Genomic DNA, 12,988 nt, shown 5'->3' with positions numbered 1-12,988 from the left:
TTTGTTTTACTGCTTTCCCACAGATTAAAGTAAATGCAAAGATAATAGATCACTAATATTTTAATTTTATTTCAGAAAATATTTAAGAAATTTAAAGTGCTGTTTTTCTTATATAGGCATTGAAGAAAAATTTAGACCTTTTTATTTACATCAGTTAAAAGAAGATATAGAGGAGGATGTGAAGAGTTTAAAGGTAGGTAACATAGCAGATGCTAAAAATGTTAATATGTCAAAGCATATATTTTAAATCATGAAAATCAAAGCAATGTAATTTGTAACTGAGATTTGAGGTAAGCTAGCTTGGTAACTACATAAAACAAAATGAGCAGTTTTATGCAGATATCAACTTGGCATTCTGGACCCATTCCTCCTTCAAAACTAATGAAATGGGAGAAAATATACATAGTAATATGAAAACAAAAGCACAACTTCTCTGGAATAAAACAGGAAATATCCTAGGTGGATTAGTCATTTTGAGGAATTCTTGAAAGATAGAAAGCCAACAAAAGTATATTTGCTGAAACATGTAACAGAAAAAGAAAAGCTAACCCAGAACATAATGCTGAAGGAAAGCTAGAGGAGCAAGTTTTGAGTGAATATAGAGAGGCAACATCATGGTCACCTGGGACATTGATAGGGAGTTATTTGAGATCCACAGTTATACCAGTCATAAAAGTTGGCTTCTCCCCCTAATTCCATTATGCTAAGCCACAAATGGGAGCAGCATCTGCTTTTGAGCTGAAGCAGTAAGTTTGAGGTCTGGAGTCAGAGAGGTATGTCAAATATTGTTACCAATTAACCAACAAAGAGGAACAGAAACTTGCCCAACATACACATTCAGAAAAAAAGCTGCTGTCATAAGTCTTACAGCAACATACTGCTAGAATCATGAAAAGGAGACTACAGTAAACAAAACAGGTAGACAAACAGCAATTTTAAAATATAAAAAAAAGAAAAAACTTGGGCAGTCAAAAAAAAAAGGATTGTCAGCCTCTTACACTTAAACAGAGATATCTAATGCAAGCCAAGAGCAATCAAATGGACAGCGTGAGCGACAGTCACTAAGGCAGAAAAGCATTACTACATTAGTAATATTTCATGATGATAAAAGGTTTGATTCATCAGAATGATAATAATAGCTTTAGATATCTATATGGTCATAAAATCAAAATATAGAAAGCAAAAATTGGCAGAACTCAAAGAGTAAATAGACAAATCCACAATCACAGTTGGAGATATTAATACACATTTCCCTCTAATTGGTAGAAGAAACAAAAAAATTGTCAGTGAGGATATAGAAAATTTGAACAACATAATTAACACATTTGACCTAATGGGAATATATAAAATATTGCATCTAATTACTCCAGAATACACCTTTGAAGGCTTTTCAAGAACGTATGGAACATTTTCAAAAGTTGACCATGTGCTGGAAAATAAAAGGAGTCTCAACCAGTTTGAAGGACTGTAATCGTGTAAAGAATGATTGCATTCTCTGACTACATTTCAGTTATGCTAGAAATTAATCTTAAAAGATAATTAGAAAATCCCATTGGTTAGAAGTTAAGAAATATACTTTTAATTACCAATTGGGTTAAAAAATAATGAAATTTAGAAAATATTTGGAGCTAATAAAGCACTACCTATTAAAGCTTACAGAATTTGCAAAGGAGTACTTACTAGTAAAAATAGTCTATATGTATATTTATGAAAGGCTGAAAATGAATTAGATAAGCATTCATCTGGAGAAGATAGCAAAATAAACCTAGAGCAAATAGAAAGCAAGCAGTAAATAATAAGAGAAGAGCATAAATTAGTGATATAGAAAACAGCTAATAGAGGATCCAAAAAGTTAAATGTTGGTTCTTTGAAAAAACTAATAAAATCAACTAATTATTACTCATCAAGGAAAACAGAAAGAAAACATTAATTAGCACAAAACAGTTGTGCTAATTAATTTTAAAACAAATAAAATGGGTAAATTTTGAGAAAAAAGTAGAACTTAGCAAAACTGACTTAGATAGAATTAGGAAACCTGAATATTCCTGTAGCCATTTAAAAAGATTGAATCAGTGATGAAAGTTCTTGCCATGAAGAAAATTTCATATCCAGATCATTTTACCAGTGATTTTTTTAAAGATTTTATTTATTTATTTTTAGAGAGGGAATGGAGGGAGAGAGAGAGAGAAAAACATCAATGTGCGGTTGCTGGGGGTCATGGCCTGCAACCCAGGCGTGTACCCTGACTGGGAATCGAACCTGCGACACTTTGGTTCGCAGCCTGCACTCAATCCACTGAGCTACGCCAGCCAGGGCTTTTACCAGTGATTTCTATCAAATATTCAATGAATAAATCATTCCAATCTTACAAAATTTGTCCAGATAACAGAAAAGAGGGCACACTCCCAGACTCATTTTATGAGACTAGTATATCCTTGATCCCCAAACTTGAAAAAGAAGATAAAAGAAAGGAAAATTACAGACCAATCTCACTTAACAGAAATGTGAAAATCTTGAATGAAATATGACAAAATGAATCCATCAATGGACAGTGAAGTTTGGAAAAGATACTTGGCTTCACTAACAGCGAAAAGCAAAATGAATTTATTATAATTTTTTTATCTATTAGATTAACATTTTTGAAAGATTGGGAATATCAAGTGTTGGTGAAAATGCAGACTAGTAGGCTGTCCCTGTGCAGTATTGGGTAAGACTATGAATTGGTGAAGTTTATTGAAAAATGAAGCATCCATCAAACTTTTAAAAAAGATTTTATTTATTTACTTTTAGATAGAGGGGAAGGGAGGGAGCAAGAGAGGGAGAGAATGTGAATGTGTGAGAGAAACATCCATTGGTTGTCTCTTGCATGCTCCCACTTGGGGACCTGGCTTGGAGCCCTGGCATGTGCCCTAACTGGGAAGGGAACCAGCAGCCTCTTGGGTTTACAGGCCGGCACTCAATCCACTAAGCCACACCAGCCAGGGCAACCTATCAAACTTTTAAAAGCACATAACTTTTGCAGCAATTCTACTCTTAGTAGTCTATCCTGTTCACATGTATTCTCAAAGATTTAGCTCTAGGAGTTTTTTATACCTTAGTTTTGTTTTATTTGTAAGATTTTATTTATTTATTTATTTATTTATTTATTTATTTTTAGAGAGAGGGTAAGGAAAGAATAAAGAGAGCGAGAGAAACATCCATGTGTGAGAGAAGTGTCAGTCAGTTGTTTCTCACATTCCCCCAAATGGGGACCCAGCCTACAACCCAGGAATGTGCCCTGACAGAGAATCTAACTGGAAACCTTTCAGTTCGCAGGACACCACTCAATCCATTGAGCATCACCAGCCAGGGAGCACCTTAGTTTTTGAGACTGAAAAAGTGGAAACAACCCACATGGATCATAAGTAGATATACTAAATTTCGAGTCATTGAAACTACAGAATATATAGCCATTTAAAAGAGGCAGAAACTAATATATAATGACACAGAAAGATCTTCATGATTTGTTGTTAGTAAAAAAAATAAGTCAAAACAATACTTAAGAGTTTGATCCTTTTCTTCTATATCTAGATCCTATATCTTCTATATATTTTATGTATACATAAACGTGTGTATATATGTACACGTGTGTGTGTGTGTGTGTATGGTCTGTCCAGAAGGTATCCAGCTATATAATATGAAAAATGGAGATATTTACTGAAGGATATTTATACAAAAATGAAGATATTTATACAAGAAACATTGTACTTAGGACAATGACACCTCAGTCCCCTTCAAAGCAGGTGCCTTGGGACCTTACACAGTTCTCCCAGTCATCATCAACTGCCCTGTCATATTTTCCTGAATCTCACTGACAGTCAAATATCTTTCTTTTCAAAGGTGTTTTTAGTTTGGGGAAAGCCAGAAGTCACAGTGTGACAAATTGGGGCTGTAGGGGGGCTGAGTCACCTTCAGCAATTTGATATTTCACAAAAAACCTCTGCACAAGACATGGTGCATGAGTGGGCTCATTGTCATGATGGAGCTGCCAATCACCAGCTGCATATAGCTTTAGCCTTCTGAATCATCTGAATAGTTTCTGGAGCAATGTTCAAGCTTAATGCAAAATTTGATGTAGATTTGTTGCTCTTTTTGCTCAGTAATTTTGAATGTGATGGCCACACAGTACACATACTCATTCAATGGTGTCTACCGCCCTCACTGACTAGTACAGTGAAGTCATCATTGTTCACACATGTGCGTTCCAGTCTACTATCCTTGGCTGTCAGGTTACATCAATGTCACACAAACCATTCTCATTATATTAACAATGGCTGGACTTTTACTGGACAGACCATATGTGTGTGTGTATAAATTTCCAGAATGTATATGTAAATACCTAGAGAGAATAAAAGGATAAACCACATATGCTGTGTGAGGGCAGGGATCCCCAACTCTGGGCCATGGACCAGTACCAATTGGGGGCTGTTAGGAACTGGGCCGCACAGCAGGAGGTGAGCTTGAATGTAATGCACTTGAATCGTCCCAAAACTGTCTCCTTCACCCCAGTCCATGGAAGAGTTGTCTCCCATGAAACTGGTTCCTAGTGCCAAAAAGGTTAGGGACTACTGTTCCAGGGAATGGAAGAAAGTGGTGGTTGGAAGAAACAACTAAAGTGCTGCTGTATGTGATTCTGCACAATTTGATTCTTTTTAAATGGAATCTGTACTTATGTATTTTGTATAATAAAACATAACTATAAAAATAAACAATTGCTTTTATAAATTAAAATAACAGACTGTTCAACTTCCGGCGAAGATGGAGGCATAGGTAGATATATTTCTCTTCCTCGCACAACCAAAAGAAGAACAACCACCAAAGTAAAAACAAATACAAATGGAAGTGCCAGAAAATCTAACTGTATGGAAGTCTGACAACCAAGGAGTTAAAGAAGAAACATCCAGACTGAAAGGAGGGGTGGAGATGGGCACCTGGGGCAGAGAGGATGCACAGCAAGGTGGTATCTGGCAGACCGGGAGGGTGAGGCGGTGGCAGGTGTACTTGGTGATCCCACATTTGTGTGTGGATAAACTGGGAGGAACAACTGGGGAAAAATACAGACTGTGCAACCCAGGGTTCCAGAATGAGAAAATGAAGCCTCAAAACCTCTGGCTGTAAAAATCTGTAGGAGTTGCGGCAATGGGAAAAACTCCCAGTCTCACAGGACAGTCTGTTGGAGGGACCCATGGGGTCCTGGGACATACACAAAACCACCCACCTGGGAATCAGCACCAGAAGGGCCCAATTCACTTGTGGGTAGTAGAGGAAAGCAGGCTGAGAGCCAAGCAAGCAGCATTGTTCCCATTCTGACCCCTTCTTCACATACAGTGTCACAATGCAGGGAAATAAGCTGCCTTGCCCTGGTGCACACCTAAGGCTCTGCCCCTTACAACAATAGGTGTGCTAGACAAAGAAATATAGACTAAATAAAAGAACAGATCCAAACTCCAGAAAAAGAAGTAAGCAAAGAGGAGATAGCCAACCAATCAGAAGCAGAGTTCAAGACACTGGTAATCAGGATGCTCACAGACTGATTGTAGGTGCAAAATAAAAGAAGTGAAAGCTATACAAAGTGAAGTAAAGTGAAATATACAGGGAGCCAACAGTGAAGGGAAGGAAACCAGGACTCAAATCAACAATTTGGAACAGAAAGAATAAACATTCAACCTGAACAGAATGAAGAAAGAAGAAATAAAAAAAAAAATGAGAGACTTAGTCATCTCTGGGACAACTTTAAATGTTCCAACATTTGAATCATAGGGGTGCCAGAAGGAGAAGAGGAAGAGTAAGAAATTGAAAACTTATTTGAAAAAATAATGAAGGAGAACTTCCCAATTTTGGTGAAGGAACTAGACATGCAAGTCCAGGAAGCTCAGAGAGTTCCAAAAAATATGGACCCAAGGAAGCACACACCAAAGCACATCATAATTACATTACCCAAGATTAAAGATAAGGAGAGAATCTTAAAAGCAGCAAGAAAGAAGCAGAGAGCTACCTACAAAGGAGTTCCCATGAGACTCTCAGCTGATTTCTCCAAAGAAACCTTGCAGCCAAGAAGGGCTGGAAAGAAGTATTCCAAGTCATGAAAGACAAGGACCTACATCCAAGATTACTGTATCCAGCAAAGCTGTCATTTAGAATGAAAGGGCAGATAAAGTGCTTCCCATATAAGGTCAAGTTCAAGGAGTTCATCATCACCAAGCCCTTACTATATGAAATGTTAAAGGGACTTAATCTGAGAAAAAGAAAATAAAAAACTATGAACAGTAAAATGACAACAAACTCGCAACTAACAACAACTGAACCTGAAAAACAAAAATAGCCCTGGCTGGTGTGGTTCAGTGGATTGAGTGCTGGCCTGTGCATCAAAAGGTCACTGGGTTCAATTCCCTGTCAGGGCACATGCCTAAGTTGTGGGCCAGGTCCTCAGTTGGGGATGTTCAAGGGGCAACAATTGATGTATCTCTCATACATTGATCCTTTTCTCCTCTTTCTCCTTCCCTTCCCCTCCCTCTAAAAATAATAAATAAAATCTTTTTAAAAACCCAAAAACAAACTAAGCAAACAACTAGAACAGGAACAGAATCACAGAAATGGAGATCACATGGATGGTATCAGAGGAGAGGGGGAATGGGGAGAACGGGGGAAAAGGTACAGGGAATCAGAAGCATAAATGGTAGGTACAAAATAGACAGGGGGAGGTTAACAATGGTATAGGAAATGGAGAAGCCAGAGAACTTATGTGTACGACCCATGGACATGAACTAAGAAGGAGGGTGCTGGAGGTAGGGGGGGTAAAGGGTAGAGTGGGATATATGTGAGAAAAATATGGGACAACTGTAATAGCATAATCAATAAAATATACTTTAAAAAATAACAAAAATGCTTATCATGTTAAATAAAAAGCAACATACAAAATGTTCTAAACTATGCACATAATTAATATTCTCACTCATTCTCCTCTAAATTACTCATAATGTTCATTCAGTGAATGTTTTCGACCACACACCTGTGTAACTTGCAGTGTGTTAGAAGCAAAATGTAAATATGACTAGGAAAATGTCCTGAAGAAAATACCAAAATGTTAATTTTTTAAGTGAAGGCATAATATGTAAGTTTCTTTTAATTCCCTACATTTTCTATAATGAGTATTATGACTTTTATAGAAAATTTCCTTTTTTATTGTGGTGAGATACATACCATAAAATTTGCCATCTTAACCATTTTTAAGTATCCAGTTCACTGGCATTAAGTACATTCACAGTGTTATGCAGCCATCATCAATATCCATTTCCTTTTTTTTAATCCCAAACAGAAACTTTAACTCCACATTCATTTCTTTCCCCATCCCCTGGTAACCTCTGTTCTCCCTTCTGTCTCTGAATTTTCCTATTCTAAGTACCTTGTAGACATGAAATCACACAATATTTGTCTTTTGGCGTCTAGCACGTTCACTTAGCACAGCGATTTTCAACCTGTGTGCCACAGCACACTGGTGTGCCACAAGAATTTTTAAAACATGCAGTATCTGACTGTCAGGAGCACTTACTTCTTTTTCCTTAGATTGTCAAATAAAAAAATGACAAGAGCCAATACAATAGCCGTCCAGTGTGAATGAATCATAATTATACCTATTTTTTATCAGATCAGCAAAAAATATATTTTAGTGTGCTATAAAATTTTAGTAATTAGTTTATGTGTGCCATGAGATGAAAAAAGTTGAAAATCACTGACTTAGCATAATGTCTTCAAGATGCATCCATTCTGTAGCTTCTACAAGAACCTCATTCCTCTTTAAAGCTTAATTATATTCTATCATATGTACATATTACATTTTTTTCATTCATCTGTTGATGGACACTTGGGTTGTTTTCACCTTTTATCTGTAATGAATAATGCTGCTATGCATGTTGGTATATGAGTATTTTTTTTGAGCCCCTGCTTTCAGTTCTTTCACATAAATGCCTAGGAGTAGAACTGCTGGACTGTATGATAATTCTGTTTAACTTTTTGTTTAACTTTTTTCTGTTTTAACTTTATGAAACCATGAAACTGTTTTCCATAATGGCAGCACCATTTTACATTGCCACCAGCAATGCACAAGCATTTCAATTTCTCTTTCTCACCAATACTTTATATTTTTCTGAGTTTTGGTTTTGTTTTGTTTTTATTTTTTACATAATCGACATTCTAATCAGTATGAAGTAGTATATATCTCATGGTGGATTTGATTTGCATTTCCTTAATGACTATGAAGTTCAGCATCTTTTCATGTACTTATTGGCTATTTGTATATCTTTTTTTGAGAAATGTCTATTTAAGTTCTTTTCCCACTTTTGCATTGGGTTGCTTTGTTGTTGTTGTCATCAAATTATAGGAATTCTTTATATATCTAGATAGTCATCTCTTATCACATATATATGATTTGCAATTTTTTCCTATTCAGTGAATTGTTTTTTACTCTCATAATAGTGTTCTTTGATACACAGAAGTCTTTAATTTTGATGTAGACAAGTCCATCTTTTTATTTTGTTGCTTATGCTATTATTGCCATATCCAAGAAATCATTGTCAAATCCAATATCCTGAAGCTTTTCCCATGTTTTTCTCTAATAGTTTTATAGTTTTAGCTCCTAAGTTTAGGTTTTTGATCCATTTTGAATTAATTTATATATATGTTTAAAGGTAAAGATCTAACTTCATTCTTTCACATGTGGATATTCAGTGTTTCCCCCATTGAGTGGTCTTGGCACCCTTGTCCAGAATTAATTGACCGTGTATGTAAGGGTTTATTTCTGGGTTCTTCAATATATTCTGTTGGGTTATATGTCTGTCCTTAGGCTATACCACTCTGTTTTGATTACTGTAGCTTTGTAGTGAGTTTTAAAAATCACAAAGTGTGAGCCCTCCGACCTTGTTCTTTTTAAAGATTGTTTTGGCTATTTGGGAAATGCATTTTTTTAAATATTTACTGTTCGTAAGAGCTACCTTATGTGAAATTTCTACTTTCTGAAAAGACTTATTTTTCTTATAATAATCTTCTGGAACTGACTATTTTCTGCTATTTACTGAAGTATGTAGTTTGCTCTTTATTATAGAAAGAGTATCCTGGCCAAAATGAAATTGTGAAGAGAATGCAGTCTCTCCAAATGGATTGTGTAGCAATACCTCCAAGCAGGTCAAATTCAGGTAACTTACACTATGATCAGAAGTCTGTTTATTCACAAATATGTGTACTCATTCACACACTCTTCTCTCTTAAATACTATTCACAACCATATGAGAAGAAGCAGCAACTAAAAAATTCAACAGCTACCTTAAAAGAATATATAATATATTCAGGAGTCAAGATACATGTATTTAAAATGTTAAGCACCATTGACTTCACCAAAATGATAAAGCACCCTGAATATAAGAGTCCTAATATATCCGATAGGGAGAAAGTGATGGTTCAGGATAAAGAAGGGGGCATATGTAGGAGCAAGTGCTTGAGAACGTCAGGGATGACGAGATCCAGAGTATCAGCAGAGAGTTTGGTCTCAGATTCAAGCAGGGATACTTTTTTCCTTACAACAAAAGGGTAGGCAGAGTACAGGGTTTTGTAGCCACCTATTAGCTATTTATTATGGAGCAAATTACTTAACCTCTTAAACCTTATCCATTAGATCATGATAATTGCTCTTACTCTTATTCTTTAAAAAATGAAGGAATGAAAAAATCCATGGAAAGTGATTAGCATAGAGCAGCTGCTGTTATTTTCCAGCCCTGCACTAACCTGTACCTCCTCTGCTGCAACACAAGTCCCTTTCTTCCTTTGTCATTCCTGCAACACCCATTCTTCTGTTGCTTGTTATAATTTCCCTAGTGCTCTCTCATTGCTAGGCATGGGCTCCTACTTTTTACATATAAAAGAGGGCCCATGTAATACACGCTTTTTACTTGTTCTCAATGTTTACAGTATGTGACTGAGGTACAGATTCATTATGGGGCTCAGGTTTCATTTTACTTTTTAATGTTTCATGAAACTCCAATGGTGATCATTTCTTCTCAGCCACAGAACAGCCCGGTTCACTGCATAGTTCACAGGGACTTGGGATGGGTCCTGTGGAAGAGTCCTGGTTTGCTCCCTCTCCGGAGCACCAGCAGGAGGAGAATGACAGGCTGCAGAGTAAACTCCAGGAGGAAGCCAACTACCATCTTTTTGGCAGCCGCATGGACAAGCAAACAAAACATCAACCCAGACAAAATGCAGTTTACAATAGAGAAGAGGAAAGGAGACGAAGGGTCTCCCATGACCCTTTTGCACAGCCAAGACCTTATCAGAACCCGGGGGCAAAAGACCTTGCTTCTTCAAATACAACCGGTCATGGTAGTGAAGTACACCAACCAATTGGACTGACCAGCCAAACTCAAGGACTACACTGGAACAATGGATCATATAATCCACATGGTTTTAGAACAAGATCACTAGATCTGGGAACAGCAGGTTCCAGAGTTTGTTATGGGCCAAATCTAAGCCACATGCCAAGCCTGCATAAAACTCCAGTACCTGAGACCAACCTACTGGGAAACACACCCACCATTCCATTCGTCTCCCTGTCATCAACAGGTAAACAGGCCTGTCAGTCTAATCTTATCTTTTTTAAATTTTTCTCTGAAAATATAACAGCTGTTAGCTCTGTTGTAGACTAACAAAGGGCCAGTTCAGAGTCTTCTGCTGCCAGATACAACTTGCCATTGTGGAATAGTCTCCATACGATCACTTGGCCTGGGCATATTTCAGTTTGGGTGGGATTCAGTGCAGCTGTCTATAAGTGCTGGTTTATAGGTTTTGTAACTGGTAGGCATCTCCTACTCTAGCTTGAATCATAATAGTCCCATTATACCCAATCTCTGATGCAAGTGAAGGTATCTGCTTTTTTCTTTTATTTGGTTGCTATTTTCTGAAGGTAAGAAATAAGTCTTAGATATTTTTATTTCTTATCTCATATAGGCCAAAGACTGCCATTTGTGATGAAAACCGCATTGTTGGGCTGCCTTCACCATCAGCCATTTTCAGAACTCTTTTCACCTTCCCAGGCTGAAACTCTGTACTCGTCAGACAGTAAATCCCCATTCTCCTTTCCCCTCCCAGCCCCTGGCAACCAACCTTCTACCTTTTATGTGTATGAATTTAATTACTGTAGGTACTGCCTATAAGTGAAATCATACATTATTTATCTTTACTTTACATAACATAATGGTCTAAAGGTTCGTGCAGCATGTGTCAGAATTTCCTTTTTAAGGCTGAATAATATTTCATTGTATGTATACACCACATTTTGTGTATCCATTCATCTATTGATGAACACTTGAGTGGCTTCTACTTTTTGGCTATTGTGAATAATGCTGCATGGAGGTATAAATACCTATTTGCAACCCTACTTTCAATTTTGGGGGGTATATACTTAGAAGTGGAATTGCTGGATCATATAGTAAGTCTATTTTTAATTTTTGGAGGAACCACCATACTGTTCACCACAGTGGCTGCACCATTTTGTATTTCCACCATTAGCACATAAGGGTTCCAATTTCTCCACATTTTTATCAGTACTTATTATTTTCTATTTTTATGATGGTAGCTACCCTAATTTTTAAAAAGAAAAACAATTTTAAAAAAAATTTTACAGGATGGCATAGAATAAGTAATTTAACTTAAACATTTAGAGTAAAGCCCTGCCTTTTTACTGTGTTGTATTTTTCATCTTACTTTTTAAAAATTTTTACTTATTGATTTTAGAGAGAGGAAGGAAGAAAGGGTAAGATAGAAACATTGATTTGTTGTTAAACTTACTTATGCATTTATTGGTTTATTCTTGTATGTGCCCTGACCAGGGATTGAACCCACAACTTTGGCGGGACAACACTCTAACCAACTGAACTACCCAGTCAGGGCTTATCTTACTTTCCATTTAGATGTACTTAGCTGTGTACTTCTTTCTATTCAGGTGAGTCTCTAAAATGTTCCATATATAACAGTACTGGCATTCAGATTGGAGACAAGAATTATATGGAAGTTGGTGGAGTGAGTTCACCATTACTGAACAGCATGTACATGAACGAGCCTGCTTCTAAGTACCAAGATATCTTTGGTAAGATGCCTTTTAAGGGCCCATTGTCTAGCAACCTTGAACTTTCTTACTCGGTGAGAGGGATATAATGGAATCGTAAAATTTCTCCCTGAAAGTTGTCCCATGTTTCCTATGTGAAATATCTGTGTAATTCCCATATAATTTCTTTGTAATTTATTTATGTTTAATATGGAGAAATTTACAATATCTAATTCATGGATTGTTGTGAGAATTAAATGAGTCAATATGTATAAAGAACTTAGAATATTGCCTGGTACATAGGAAGATCTAGAAAAGTGTTAAATTATTATAGTTATCATCATTAATGCTACTACTCAGACATAGAAGAGATAGCTCCTTCAGGTCCTTACCAAAAGGGATTTGTAAACTATTAGGTGACTGCCCTCAGTGGCACGTCCGTAATAAAAACGAAGACTTTCCCGCTAGGCAGGCTCATAACATTAATCCCAAAACAACCTGGCAAAAGCCATCATGAGGCCAAAGCAATATGATGAAAGAACCTCGCCCTCTGGTTAACACTAGGACTGGCAAATTTTTCTACTAAGTTCTAGATAGTAAATATCTTAGGTTTCAGTGGCCTTGAGGTCTCTGTTGCACTACTCAACTCAGGTTGCCATGAGTCGAGCCACAGACAATATGTACATGGATGGCTGTGCTCCAGTAACACTTTGTTTACCAAAACAGGCAGCGGGCTGGCTCTGATCCATGTGGTGTAGTTTGCCAATCCCTGATCTGGTCCATTTGAAGGGTAGACTTTAAAATTCCTGGAGCAGAAGTTCCTAAATTGCGGGGAGGCAAGGGTATTTTTGATAATCTGAT

General features: G+C 36.8%; 1 protein-coding gene across 3 annotated transcripts in view; it reads left to right on the top strand.

Moving 5' to 3' along the window:
- The window catches only part of RIPK1 (receptor interacting serine/threonine kinase 1), a 39,356-nt gene that overhangs the window by 23,478 nt on the left and 2,890 nt on the right, over positions 1–12,988 (top strand). For 2 of the 3 annotated variants that reach the window (XM_036026584.1, XM_028513435.2), the window contains exons 7-11: positions 117–193; positions 9,137–9,227; positions 10,090–10,647; positions 11,032–11,142; positions 12,026–12,169. In XM_036026584.1, coding sequence (XP_035882477.1) covers positions 117–193; positions 9,137–9,227; positions 10,090–10,647; positions 11,032–11,142; positions 12,026–12,169 — 981 coding nt within the window. The remainder of the gene's footprint in view (positions 1–116; positions 194–9,136; positions 9,228–10,089; positions 10,648–11,031; positions 11,143–12,025; positions 12,170–12,988) is intronic. The other variant, XM_028513436.2, reaches the window with a different exon arrangement.

Source organism: Phyllostomus discolor, chromosome 5 (genome assembly GCF_004126475.2).
Source record: "Phyllostomus discolor isolate MPI-MPIP mPhyDis1 chromosome 5, mPhyDis1.pri.v3, whole genome shotgun sequence".
In the NCBI taxonomy this organism is placed as follows: Eukaryota; Metazoa; Chordata; class Mammalia; order Chiroptera; family Phyllostomidae; genus Phyllostomus; species Phyllostomus discolor.
Note: the sequence above shows the minus strand (reverse complement) of the source record. Positions and strands in the feature narration are given on the sequence as shown.